The 13,380-nt window shown below is 42.5% G+C and overlaps 1 protein-coding gene across 1 annotated transcript in view; it reads left to right on the forward strand.

Annotated features, from left to right (window-relative positions):
• The first annotated feature begins 5,806 nt into the window (after nt 1-5,806).
• UBAP1 (ubiquitin associated protein 1) overlaps nt 5,807-13,380 on the forward strand; it is an 84,846-nt gene continuing 77,272 nt past the window's right edge. Inside the window, exon 1 of the mRNA XM_038552645.1 lies at nt 5,807-5,864. Coding sequence (XP_038408573.1) covers nt 5,822-5,864 — 43 coding nt within the window. The 5' untranslated portion in view covers nt 5,807-5,821. The remainder of the gene's footprint in view (nt 5,865-13,380) is intronic.

Genomic DNA, 13,380 nt, shown 5'->3' on the forward strand with positions numbered 1-13,380 from the left:
CTTCAGGAACTATTTTTTCTTTTTTCTTTTTTTTAAGATTTTATTTATTTATTCATGAGAGACGTGGAGAGAGAGAGAGGCAGAGACACAGGCAGAGGGAGAAGCAGGCTCCATGCAGGGAGCCCGATGTGGGACTTGATCCCGGGACCCCAGGATCATGCCCTGGGCCAAAGGCAGGTGCTAAACCTCTGAGCCACCCAGGGATACCTTTCAGGAACTATTTATAAAGTTTGTATATTATTGGGCAGCCCTGGTGGCGCAGTGGTTTGGTGCTGCAGCCTGGGGTGGATCCTGGAGACCCGGGATTGAGCCCCACATCGGGTTTCCTGTATGGAGCCTGCTTCTCCCTCTGCCTGTGTCTCCGCCTCGCTCTGTGTGTCAATAAATAAATAAAATCTAAAAAAAAAAAAAAAGCTTGTAAATTATCAAGTTTTGTGGTTTTTGCCTCCTACCTGTTTTTTTTTTTAAATTATCTATTTATCTATTTATCTATTTATGATAGAAAGAAGAGAGAAGGCACACAACTGAGTGGAGGGGCAGAGGGAGAGAGAATCCTGAAGCAGATTCTCTGCTGAGTGCAGAGCCCTATGTGGGGCTTGAACCCTAAGATCATGCGGTGAGTCCAAGCCAGGAGTTGGCCACTCAACCACTAAGCCACCCAGGTATCCCTTAAGTTTATTTTTCTTAGTAATTTCTGCACCCAAGGTGGGGTTTGAACTTAGGACCCCCAAGATCAAGAGTCACATGCTTTTCTGACTGAGTCAACCAGGCACCCCTAAAGTTTCCTTTTTTTGAGAGAAAGAGAATTGGGGGGCAGAAAGAGAGGGAGAGAGAGGATCTTAAGTAGGATTGACAGTGCAGAGCCCTTCAAAGGGCTCAATCTTGCAACTCTGGGATCATGTCCTGAGCTGAAATCAAAAGTCAGATGCTTAATCAACTGAGCCACCCAAACACCCCTAAACTTTCCATTTTAATTTTTTTTAAGTTTTTTTCTTTTAGGATTTTCTACACCCAACGTGGAAATTGAACTTACAACCCCAAGATCAAGATTCACACAAACAACGACTGAACCAGCCAGGTGCCCCAAACTTTCCATTTTTAATTATTAATTTTAATTATTATTTAATCTTAGATTTGTACAAGTTATAAGAAAATATTGGAACACCTGGCTGGCTCAGTTGGTTGAGTGGCCGACTCCTGGTTTGGACTTATGGCATGATCTTAGGGTTCAAGTGCCACATAGGGCTCTGCACTCAGCAGAGAATCTGCTTCAGGATTCTCTCTCCCTCTGCCCGTCCACTCAGTCATACGCCTTGGCTAAGGGCATGAACCCAGGTTCAGGGATTGAGTCTCACATCGGGCTCCCTGCAAGGAGCCTGCTTCTCCCTCTGTCTGTGTCTCTGCCTCTCTCTCTGTGTCTCTCATGAATAAATAAATAAAATCTTTAAAAATAAATAAATAAAAATAAACAAATAAACTAAAAAAATTTTTAAATGAAAGTTTAAAAAATAAATGAGTCAATTAGAAATTCAGAAAAGGATTTCCTAAAATGGAAAAGTACAGCTGTTGTAACTGAGTCCAAGCTTGTCTGTTTACCATGTGAAAGTCCAGTTGAGAAGCAAGACCTTGCAGCAAGAAAAGCAACTTTATTTGGAAAGTCAGCAAACTGAGAAGATGGTAGACTATTGTCCCAAAGAACCATCTCCCTTCAGCATGAGATTCAAACTTCTTTTCTTCTTTTATGTTAGCAAAAGGGAGAAATGGGGGGTGGGGAGTAAAATTAAAATGTGGTTGACATCCGTAGATATAATGAGGAAGGTCGTGTAACTTCTTTATTCTTGGTCAGTTGATCTTTATTTTTGTTTTTCTTTTAAGATTTTATTTATTCATGAGAGACATGGATAGAGAGAGAGAGGCAGAGACATAGAGGAGAAGCAGGCTCCATGCAGGAAGCCTGATGTGGGACTCGATCCAGGACTCCAGGATCACACCCTGGGCTGAAGGCAGGCGCCAAACCGCTGAGCCACCCAGGGATCCCTGTCAGTTTATCTTTGTGTGCAGGAATCTGGTCATTTCATTCCTATAAATCTTAAACAAAGCAGTCTTTTCTGTATGTACTTATCTCCTTGGGTGAGGTAGGTTTCGAGTAAAAAGGAATTTTTGCAAATTTTAGCTATAATAGATCTATGCAGGACTAAGCAGAAGTTTCTAAGCTATAGAGCACAGCAGCAAAGGAAATAGAAGCAATACATAGTTAGACATGTTAAGTTTCTATTAGTTACATTATTTGGAGGGGGAGGGGATCTCAGTGAACAAGATACACTATCTTAAATGGACATAGTCAAAGAGAGAATTAGTGAACTAGAAGGTGGTCCTAAGGAATTTACCTAAAGAATAGCACAAAAAGATAAAGTACAATGAAAAGGCATAAAAGATAGAAGGGTCATCAGTGAAAATGGCAGAGTATGAAGTCTGTCCCTCCCCAGAAACACTGAAAAAACCTGACAAAAAGTGTCTCAACCTTACCAGAAGTCTAGGAGGTGGTCAAAAGTTTGTAGCAACCAAGTAAATGTTTAGCCAGGAGAAAGTCCACTGAAATGTAGTAGGAGATCTTTGTGCTTTTTACCTTACCTTAGCCACACTCTCCTCACTGATAAAACAGCAATCTTAAAGGGATGCCTCAGTGGCTCAGCTGTTAAGCATCTGCCTTTGCCTCAGGGCGTGATCCTGGAGTCCCTGATGGAATCCCACATCAGACTCCCTGCATGGAGCCTGCTTCTCCCTCTGCCTATGTCTCTGCCTCTCTCTCTCTCTCTCTCTGTCTCTCATGAATAAATAAATAAAATCTTTAAAACAAAACAAAACAAACAGCAATCTTAAAGATGGTAGCCCGTGTTGCTGGTATGGGTACTTGCAGAGTGGACCTTGTTCCAAAAGGATAGGGTTTGTCTTTTTGACCAGACTGGAGTTTCCCTGAGGATTGATGCAATGGGTTTCCCGTTGTTTCATCTAATTTGGAATTGTATGAAGGCAGAAAAGGTAAAGAGAGGACTTTCCCTAAAAGCATTGAAAGGCAAGAGAACAAGCTGTTGCCTCTTGGGCAAACAAATAACAGCTGGGTGAACAATAGACCTACCAAGCATGAGAGGAAAGTCCAGGAAACAAGAGTTTGAGGGGAATAAGAGCTTTGAAAGGTTCCTGGGTATCCTGGGGAATCTAGAGAGCCATATGGCATGAGAAGAGAAGGACACATGCTAAAAGAACTGAGATGACCATAAGCTTTCACCTCTGGCTGATCTTTAGGCTCAGGGCAAGCAGGAAGCGGAGGTTAAGACAGTAATAAACAACCCGGCTAAGCATGGAAGGAGTGATTCAAACATAGATTACGGCAAAGACCTGGAGATTCTTTTTCTAATCTGCTCCCTTTTTTCCTCACTTCCTTTCCTCCAGGCATTTAAGGAGGTCTCCATCAAACTATAATTTAAAAATGGTTATTTAGAAGAAAACCTTTGTTTTTAGAAGTAAGCATTGACGTATTTACATGTTTAATTTTTCAACATTCCTATGATATTTCCAACTTACTCTCAAAAGGTCCATAAAAGAGAAGTAAATTTCACTAATTTAGTAATCATTTCTTAGGCCCTATTGTGTGATAGGTGTGGTAGACGGCAGAGATCTAACTTGGACCTCATCCCTCAAGGAACTTATAGGATAGTAGGGGAACCCATCTAACTAAAATACCAGATAGTCTAAGGACTTATGAGAGCTCAGTGAAGCAAGAGGATCTGGAATGGCTTCTTAAAAGAGGTCACATTGGGGCACCTGGGTGGCTCAGTAAGTTAAGCCTCCAACTCTTGATTTGGACTCAGGTCATGATCTCAGGGTCATGAGATGGAGCCCACAGCAGCTTCACACTCAGCAGGGAGTCTCCTTGACATTCTTTCTCTCCTCCCTCTCCCTCTGCCCCTTCTCCTTGCTCACATGAGTTCTCTGTCTAAAAAAAAAAAAAGAGGGACGCCTGGGTGGCTCAGCGGTTTGGCGCCTGCCTTCGGCTCAAGGTGTGATCCTGGAGTCCTGGGATCGAGTCCCACGTCGGGCTCCCTGCATGGAGCCTGCTTCTCCCTCTGCCTGTCTCTGCCTCTCTCTCTGTGTGTCTCTCATGAATAAATAAAATCTTAAAGAAAAAAAATAAAAAAAAAGAAAGGAAGAAAGAAAGAAAAAGAAAAGAAAAAGGAAGTTTACATAAGCTAATTCTTGAAGCATGTAGAGGGATTCAAGAGAGAATGAGGGGTGGAAACTGGCTTTGATTGGAAGGGTGAAGGACAGTGAGTACTAGTTGTTCTCTAATATGCCCATCTTTCCATTGGTAATGGACTCCCCTAAGCTCAGCTGGGTGGTTGGCAGTCAGCTATACTACATTTTAAACTTCTTTTGTGGGCCACCTGGGTGACTCAGTGGTTGAGCATCTGCCTTTGGCTTAGGTCATGATCCTGGGGTCCTGGGATTGAGTCCTACATCAGGCTCCCTGTAGGGAGTCTGCTTCTCCCTCTGCCTATGTCTCTGCCTCACTCTTTGTATCTCTCATGAATATATAAATAAAATCTTAAAAAAAAATAAACTTCTTTTGCAGTTGGGTAAGACAACATGACTACCTTCTGGCCCAAAGGGAAGTCAGCTGAAATGATCTTAGCAATTTTCATGTCACATCTTTAATAGGAAGTTGCTTACTCTTCTCTTCCTCTCTGTGGGATGTAGTAATGGTGAGTCAACTTTGACCTTGTGGGGATCCCTGGGTGGCGCTGCGGTTTAGCGCCTGCCTTTGGCCCAGGGCGCAATCCTGGAGACCCGGGATCGAATCCCACGTCGGGCTCCCGGTGCATGGAGCCTGCTTCTCCCTCTGCCTGTGTCTCTGCCTCTCTCTCTCTCTCTCTCTCTCTCTCTCTCTCTCTGTGTGACTATCATAAATAAATAAAAAAATTAAAAAAAAAAAAAAAACTTTGACCTTGTGGATGAGAATGATAACACCACAGGTGGAGTAATAAGATGGACAGAATTGAGTCCCAGGAGGACCTTGGGGAGCAAAGCCCCTGATCTGACCAGTCTTCTTGGTCTATCAGCTCAGACTTTTACTTGGGAGAGAAAGAAACTTTCACCTTGATTAAGCCACTGATATTTTTATCTCTGTCTAGTCAATATGTTAACTAAGAAAAGCAAGAAGAGTACACCTAGGTGGCTCAGTCAGTTAAACATCTGACTCTTGGTTTCAGCTCAGGTCATGATTTCACAGTTGTGGGATCGAGCCTTACATTGCCTCTGTGCTCAGTGTAGAGTCTGCTTCAGATTCTCCCTCTCTCTCCAACAAATAAATAAATAAATAAATCTTTCTCTCTCTTTCTTTCTTTCTTTCTTTCTTCCTTCCTTCCTTCCTTCCTTCCTTCCTTCCTTCTTTCTTCTTTCTTTCTTTCTTTCTTTCTTTCTTTCTTTCTTTCTTTCTTTCTTTCTTTCTTTCTTTCTTTCTCCTTTTTTTTTTTTAGATTTTATTTATTTGAGAGAAAGAGAGAGAATGGAGGGAGGGGCAAAGGGAAAGGGAGAAGCAGATTCCCTGCTGAGCAGGGAGCCCAACACGGGGCTCCATCCCAGGACTCCAAGATCAATACCTGAGCCAAAGGCAGACATTTAACCAACTGAGCCACCCAGATGCCCTCATTGTTTTATATTTTAAATATATGAATGAATCTCTTAGCCTATATATTTACTCCCAACAGAAGGAAGTTGAACTGGATTGTGCAATGATTTCAGAAGGCACCAAGCATGAACTGAAATGTATTTGAAGAGATGTAGCTCATTGGGCTATGATTTAACAGGTTCGTTGGGGGCATGTGTTCACCCATTTACACAACAAATAAGGCAGAAGTAGAGGTGTTCTTTTTTGTTGCTACAATAGCTTGTAAAGACCTCTGGCCAACTGCTTTATCTAACTACCATGCTGAACAATGGTGCCTGGGTAGGAGAAAAGCAGTGGTTGGTCTGCTCCTTCTGAAGGCTTTGGGATGTTGGTTTAGAAGATTCTTTAAAACATCTCCAGGTGCCTGGAAGCATCATTCACAGGTTAAAATGTAGCAAATAATTGTTTTTTTTTCCAGATTAGCAAATAGTCTAGACATTAATAATAGTGTTGGCTAGCATGTGAAAAAATGGGCACTCTCACAAAGAAAGTATAAGTTAGTAGAATCTTTGTGGAGGATGATGTGGCCATACCTATTCTACTCCACCCCAGATTTCACAACAGAATCAAGCTATGGAAAGGAAGAAGGATATTCCTAGATGCTGAAAGTTCATTTTATTATAATTCTGAACATGTTTAAAGCATTTTACAATTTATAAATGTAATCTTACATGATCTTCATTCAGTATAGTTCAACGACATGTACATAACCATATGTCCATTTGACAGATAAAGAAACCAAGATTCAGGGCAGCCCGGGTGGCTCAGTGGTTTAGCACCACCTTTAGCCCAGGGCCTGATCCTGGAGACCCGGGACCGAGTCCCACGTTGAGCTTCCTGCATGGAGCCTGCTTCTCCCTCTGCCTGTGTCTCTGCCTCTGTCTTTCTCTCTCTCTGTGTGTCTCTCATGAATAAATAAATAAAATCTTAAAGAAAAGAGAGAGAGAGAAACCAAGATTCAGATTTATCCCCCTAATTTGTTCAGAGTCTCATTGTTAACAAGTGGTGGAGGCAGTATTAAGAACTGTAAATTCCAGGTGGTACTCTTTTCCCAAACAACAAATTGGACAAAACATAGAGAAAAGTCTTCTTTGCTAGAAGAGACCAAAAATACTTTCTGGAATAAGATACAGCATAAGCAAAAATTACTCTTAAAGATATTCATTCATTCATTCATTCATTCATTCATTCATGAGAGACACAGAGAGAGAGGCAGAGACATAAGCAGAGGGAGAAGCAGGCTCCCTACAGGGAGCCTGATGTGGGACTCAATCCCAGGACTCCAGGATCACAATCTGAACCAAAGGCAGATGCTCAACCACTGAGCCACCCAGGCATCCCAAGTAAACAACTTCTTCTTCTTCTTCTTCTTCTTCTTCTTCTTCTTCTTCTTCTTCTTCTTCTTCTTCTTCTTCTTCTTCTTCTTCTTCTTCTTCTTCTTCTTCTTCTTCTCCTTCTCCTTCTCCTTCTCCTCCTCCTCCTCCTCCTCCTCCTCCTCCTTCGTCTTCGTCTTTAAAAAACGAATTTTATTCACTTATTCATGAAAGACACAGAGACACAGACAGAGGGAAAAGTAGGCTCCACGCAAGGAGCCCAACGTGGGACTCGATCCCTAGACTCTAGGATCACGTCCTGGGCTGAAGGCAGGAATCAAACTTGGGGCAGGGATCCCCCAAGTAAACTTTTTTTTTTTTTTTAAGATTTTACCCATTTATTCATGACACACAGAGAGTGACAGAAAGAGAGGCAGAGACACAGGCAGAGGGAGAAGCAGGCTCCATGCAGGGACCCGATGTGGGACTTGATCCCAGGTCTCCAGGGTCACGCCCCAGGCTGAAGGCGGCGCTAAACCACTGGACCACCAGGGCTGCCCCCCCAAGTAAACTTTTTAAAAAAGAAACATGAGAGGTGCCTGGGTGGCTCAGTTGGTTAAGTATCTGCCTTCGGTTCAGGTCATGATCCCAGAGTCCTGGCATCAAGTCCCATGTTGGGCTTCCTGCTCAGCAGGAGTCTGCTTCTCCCTCTCCCTCTGCCCTTCCCCTTGCTCGTGCTCTCTGTCTCTTTTTCAAATAAATAAAATATTTTTAAAAAAGGAAGAAAGAAGAAAGAAAGAAGAAAGAAAGAAAGAAAGAAAGAAAGAAAGAAAGAAAGAAAGAAAGAAAGAAAGAAAAGAAACATTTGGGTAGGCATAGTATATGCCAAAGGGTCATTTAAGGAGTTGAGAAATGGTTTTGACGTCCTCTGTGGATTGGGAAAACATATTTCGTTGCAAGGAACAGAAACTCTACTCAAACTGCAGGAGGTTCCTAGACAGAGTTATCAGGCGTTTCTCTCTCTCTTTCTTTCTTTCTTTTCTTTCTTTTTTTAAAATTTATTTATTCATGACAGACACAGAGAGAGAGAGAGGCAGAGACACAGGCAGAGGGAGAAGCAGGCTCCATGCAGGAGCCTGACGTGGGACTATCCCGGGTCTCCAGGATCACACCCCAGGCTAAAGGCGGTGCTAAACCACTGGGCCACCAGGGCTGCCCCAGGATTGGTTTCTATCCTTTGGTTTTGTTTTTCTCAGTGTTGACTGTCTTCTTAGATAGGCTTTCCTCATGGGATGGCAAACTGATTCCAGCAGCTCCAGCCTTGTATTCTCCTAGTATAGTAACTCCTACATTATAAAGCCTTTCCCTAATACCTCCAGCTTTGGCCATAACTGGGTTATGTATCCAATCCTAGAGTCAAATGGCTGGGTTAACTCCAGGCCTAACCCATGAACTAAAATTAAAATTAAGAGTAAAATCAGAGGGACGCCTGGGTGGCTCAGTGGTTGGGTGTCTGCCTTTGGCTCGGGGTGTGATACCAGAGTCCTGGGATCGAGTACTGCATCAGGCTCCCTGTGGGAAGCCTGCTTCTCCCTCTGCCTGTGTCTTTGCCTCTCTGTGTGTGTCTCTCATGAATAAATAGATAAAATCTTTAAAAAAACAAAAGAGTAAAATCAGAATTCTATTATCAAAAGCACAGATACTGTAAAGATCAAAATAATACAATAAATACCCAGTAAGGTAATGTGAAGAAATTAGAAGTTCTCGTGGAAAGAAAACAAAGAAGTTTTGGTGGGAAAAGGGAACATAAGACATCTGTGATCCCCACATTGAAGACTTCCTCAAATGCCCTTTTGTGGAAAGAGAGAAAGCTTCCCAGGAGTAAGACAGCTCCTTTATTCTCTATGAATCCAATTGTACAAGGAAGGCAATCCCCTCTGCTGTCTGTGACAAGGGAGATGTGCTTGTCCACTGCCTGGCCAGATGCCTACAGTCTCACTGTGTTCTGGAGCTTCTGAGGGAGGAAATGATTTCCTCCTTAGGGCTATTTTACTGGAAGCTGAAATTATCAGGAAAAACACAGAAGGCATGAGTCCACTGATATGTCTAAAGCTAAAAATCAAGAACTGGTGGGATATGAAAGAGCAAAGATGTATATGCATGTGTGTGTGTGTGTGTATACATTTACATATAACTGCAGGAAAAAGAGGATGGATTAAAAGAAAGGAAGGGAAGGGAGCACTTGGGTGTCTCGGTTAAGAGTCTGCTTTCAGCTCAGGTCATGATCCTGGGGTCCTGGGATTGAGCCCCGTGTCAAGCTCCCTGCTCAGCAGAGAGTCTGCTTCTCCCTCTCTCTTTGCCCTTCCCTCCATGTTCTCTTCCTCAAATAAATAAAATCTTTAAAAATTAATTAATTAATAATAAAAATGGTTGGGGAGAAGATGGATAAAATCATTTTCTATTCTTTTTTTTGTAACCGGTTGCGCTTTTCAAAATATCACAGCACTTCTCTACTTGAGCCTGTCAAAAACTCTGAGTAGTATTAGCCCTATTCTTAAGGAAAGGAATTGAGGTTCAAAGAGGAAAGACAACTTGCAAAAGATAGTGAATTGCTGGAAGAGACAGGACTAAAACTTTATCAATTGCCATCCAATCTTTCCCCTATATCACACTGTTAGGAGCTTGCAATCAATACAAAGGTACAGGGGTACTTGGCTGGCTCAATCAGAAAAGCATGTGACTCTTGATCTTGGGGTTGTAAGTTCAAGCCCCACGTTGGATGTAGAGATTACTAAAAACACAAAACAATACAGACCCTTATAATATCACTCTCTGAGAAGTTCATTCTATACACAGGGTAGCTCTGTGAAGGTCATTTATCTCTCATGTCCTTTGTAAAGTTCCCTCTCCTTGGCCAGAGTCAAAGGGTACCTCTCATACCAGATCCTTCTCACTTGTCACCATGAGTATATGGTCAGTGCTAGTGAAAACTAGTTAAGGGTGGGGGCCGTTACCCACCACAATAGTTAAGGCCGGGATCAAAATCAAGTGGTAATCACCACCCAAAGCTCCTAGGTCAAGTAGTAACATTGAGTACGTTGATAATGGAGTTTTTCTACTGTTAATGGGAATTTGGCTGATATGATGAGCAAGAACCCATAAGAGAGAAATTTCTGGTCACAGCCGGGAGATCATATTTCAGCCAATTCTCCTTATTATATGAGGCAGCAGATGGGAGAGGGTGAGGGTCCAGAAGGAGAGGCAAGGGAAAAAATGATTCAGGAGGGGTACCTGGCTAGCTCAGTTGGTAGGGCATATGACTCTTGAGTTCAAGCCCCATGTTGGGGATAGAGTTTACTTAAAATAACAAAACAAAGCAAAACAAAATAAAACAAAAAACAACCATGGTTCAGGAAATTGTAAAAGAAGAAAGATTAGCCTGGCTGGCTCAATTGGTTAAGCAATTGTCTTCAGCTCAGGGTCCTGGGATGGAGCTCCACATTGGGCTCCCTATTCAGTTGGGAGCTTGCTTCTCACTCTCCCTCTGCCACTCCCTGTCTCGTGCTCTCTTGCACTACCTCACATAAATAAATAAATTTGGGGCAGCCCGGGTGGCTCAGCAGTTTAGTGTCACCTGCAGCCCAGTCTGTGATCCTGGAGACCCGGGATCAAGTCCCATGTCGGGCTCCCTGCATGGAGCCTGCTTCTCCCTCTGCCTGTGTCTCTGTCTCTTTTTCTCTGTGTGTCTCTCACGAATAAATAAATAAAATCTTTAAAATAAATTTTAAAAATTGTTAAAAAAAAAAAAAAAAGATGAGAAGCCCTAGTGCTTCTGGAAAGGAATGTCAAGATGTAGCATCTTGCCTAAGCAAAGATTCAAAGGGCTTTTCACATCTTTCCTTCCTTTTTTAATTTTTATTTATTTTTATTTTTTAGTAGTCTGCTATACAGGGATTAAAAATACTGGGGATTTAATTTCTCTAGTTACTTGAAAGACCATCTGTGCCCTGCTTTGATGCATAAGTCCCTGCTCTGGTGAAGGAACCATGTGCTAATCTGGCCAATCCTCCCTTTCTCCAGCCTTCTCCACTTCCCATCCTTTACCATCTGGCTATGGGATCACTTTTTTCAGAGGGCTGAGAGAGAGCTCTAGTCTGAAATTCTCCCCACCCAGCTGTGCCCCTGATACCCTGGGGACTGGCAAACATCACAGGACCATTTGACATCAGCTCACTCTTGGCTACTAACCAATATCCAAGAACTGCATGTGGGTGGAAATCTATTCTGGCTGAAAAGTGACCCCCCCCCCCGCCCCGCCCCTGCCCCCATCGAGACTTTTGCAGCTTTATCTCCTTTTTGCAGACCTGGCTTAAGTTCAAGGCTGAGTCATCAGGGTGAGCATGCGAATATCTTTTCTATACTTAAATACAGGTTAGTGACATTACAGTAGAATTCTAGTAAAGAAAGTATACTGACCTGGTGAAAATTTATTCTCTATAGTGAAAAATCATGAGCAAAAAATGGATTTCTTCCGATTCCTATTTATCATCTAGAATGAGCAGAAAGTTGGTTTAAGTTCTTTTTTAAAAAATATTTTATTTATTTATTCATGAAAGACAGAGAGGTAGAGACAGAGGCAGAGGGAAAAGCAGGCTCCATACAGGGAGCCTGATATGGGACTCCATCCCTGGACTGCATGATCATGACCCGAGCCGAAGGCAGATGCTCAACCACTAAGCCACCCAGGCGTCCCACGGTTTAAGTTCTTGTTTCTTTCTTTCTTTCTTTCTTTCTTTCTTTCTTTCTTTCTTTCTTTCTTTCTTTCTTTCTTTCTTTCTTTCTTTCTTTTAGATTTATTTATTTATTTCTCTTTCTTTTAGATTTATTTATTTATTTGGGAGAGAGAGAGAGAGCACACATGTGAGGGGTTGGGGGGGAGGACAGAGGGAAAGGAAGAGAAGCAGACTCCCACTTGATGTGGGGCTTGATCCCAGGAGCCTGAGATCATGACCTGAACTAAGGCAGATGCTCAACCAACTGAGCTCCGCAGGTGCCCCTACCCAGCCATTTCTAAGACTGATTTGCTTCCCATCTCTCCATCCACAGTTTTCCAGAGAGCAGCCCCCTCCTTTTTTTTTTTTTTTTTTTTTTAAATAACCTCTAGGTCCAACATGGGACTTCAACTCATGACCCCAAGATCAAGAGTCTCATGCTGTATGGACTGAGCCACCCAGGCTCATCTAGGGAGCCCCCTTCTTTACTGGAATAAGCTATACCTCTTGGATCAGAGCTCCTGGCTGGTCAGGGCACAATGTCCATTAAGTAAGACCTTGCCCTTCTGTCTGTATTTAACAAGAACTTCATTGTGTTTCTGAGTGTGATGCCCCCAGGGAATCAGTGTGAGCTCAGAGTTTGTCTTTCCAGTCTCTCTCACTGGTTGGAAATGTTCCTGCTTTTTCTGGTAAATCTTCTGGCCTGCATTACAATCAGAAGAGTCACAATTAATCACCTGCTGGCTAGGCTGCTTCCAGGGCCTGGAGGTACCGTGGCAAGGACCTTTACACTCTGAGGTATTGATGTTCCAAGTACCCTGCGAAGTACTGCACAAATGACAATTTTAAGGAAACAATTTGGATAACCCAGAATTTAGCTCTTTGCTTAACATGGAACCCAGATCTTTACCTTGTCAGTGAAAGTAGAAATCAGAGTTAGAGGGGCTTTCAGAGATAAGCAAATCTGATTCCCTTATGATGTTGGGGAGAAAATTGAGACCACCTCCTCTCACCAAGAATGGCTGGCAACGTGACAATCCTCTGGCCTCAGTCCAACCAGGGCAGGAAATTTTGGTGTAGTGTAATGGTTTCAAGTACTTGTATTGGAGTCAGAGGGACTTAGGTTTGAAAGCCAGTGATACTGGGCAGTAACTTCCATTCTCTAAACCTGTATCCTTCACTGTAAATTTGGGTTAATAATATTGTCTATCTTATGGGACTCTTAAGATAATTAAATGCAAAGATGGATATAAAGCACTATGCTTAGAACATACTAAACGCTTGAAAATGGCTAATATTATGCATTTCATTAAACTATTTTTTTTCCTTTTCTCTTCTAATCAATGACAGAAGAGATAAGGGTTAGCCACTCACTTCCAAGAGAGCCTTGGCTACTCTGCAAACCTCTTAGTTTGAATATCCAAGCTACTCAGGAGACTCAGAGCAAGTAATTACTTCTTTCTACTGATGGAAAAACTTAAGAATAGTGGAAATTTAATCTTCTCCCCAGTGGAATAGTGTGGTGTAACAAAGAGCATGGGTTTTGAAAGCAAGGTTTTGGCCTTAGTTC

The sequence above is a fragment of the Canis lupus genome, chromosome 11, assembly GCF_011100685.1.
Source record: "Canis lupus familiaris isolate Mischka breed German Shepherd chromosome 11, alternate assembly UU_Cfam_GSD_1.0, whole genome shotgun sequence".
NCBI lineage: Eukaryota > Metazoa > Chordata > Mammalia > Carnivora > Canidae > Canis > Canis lupus.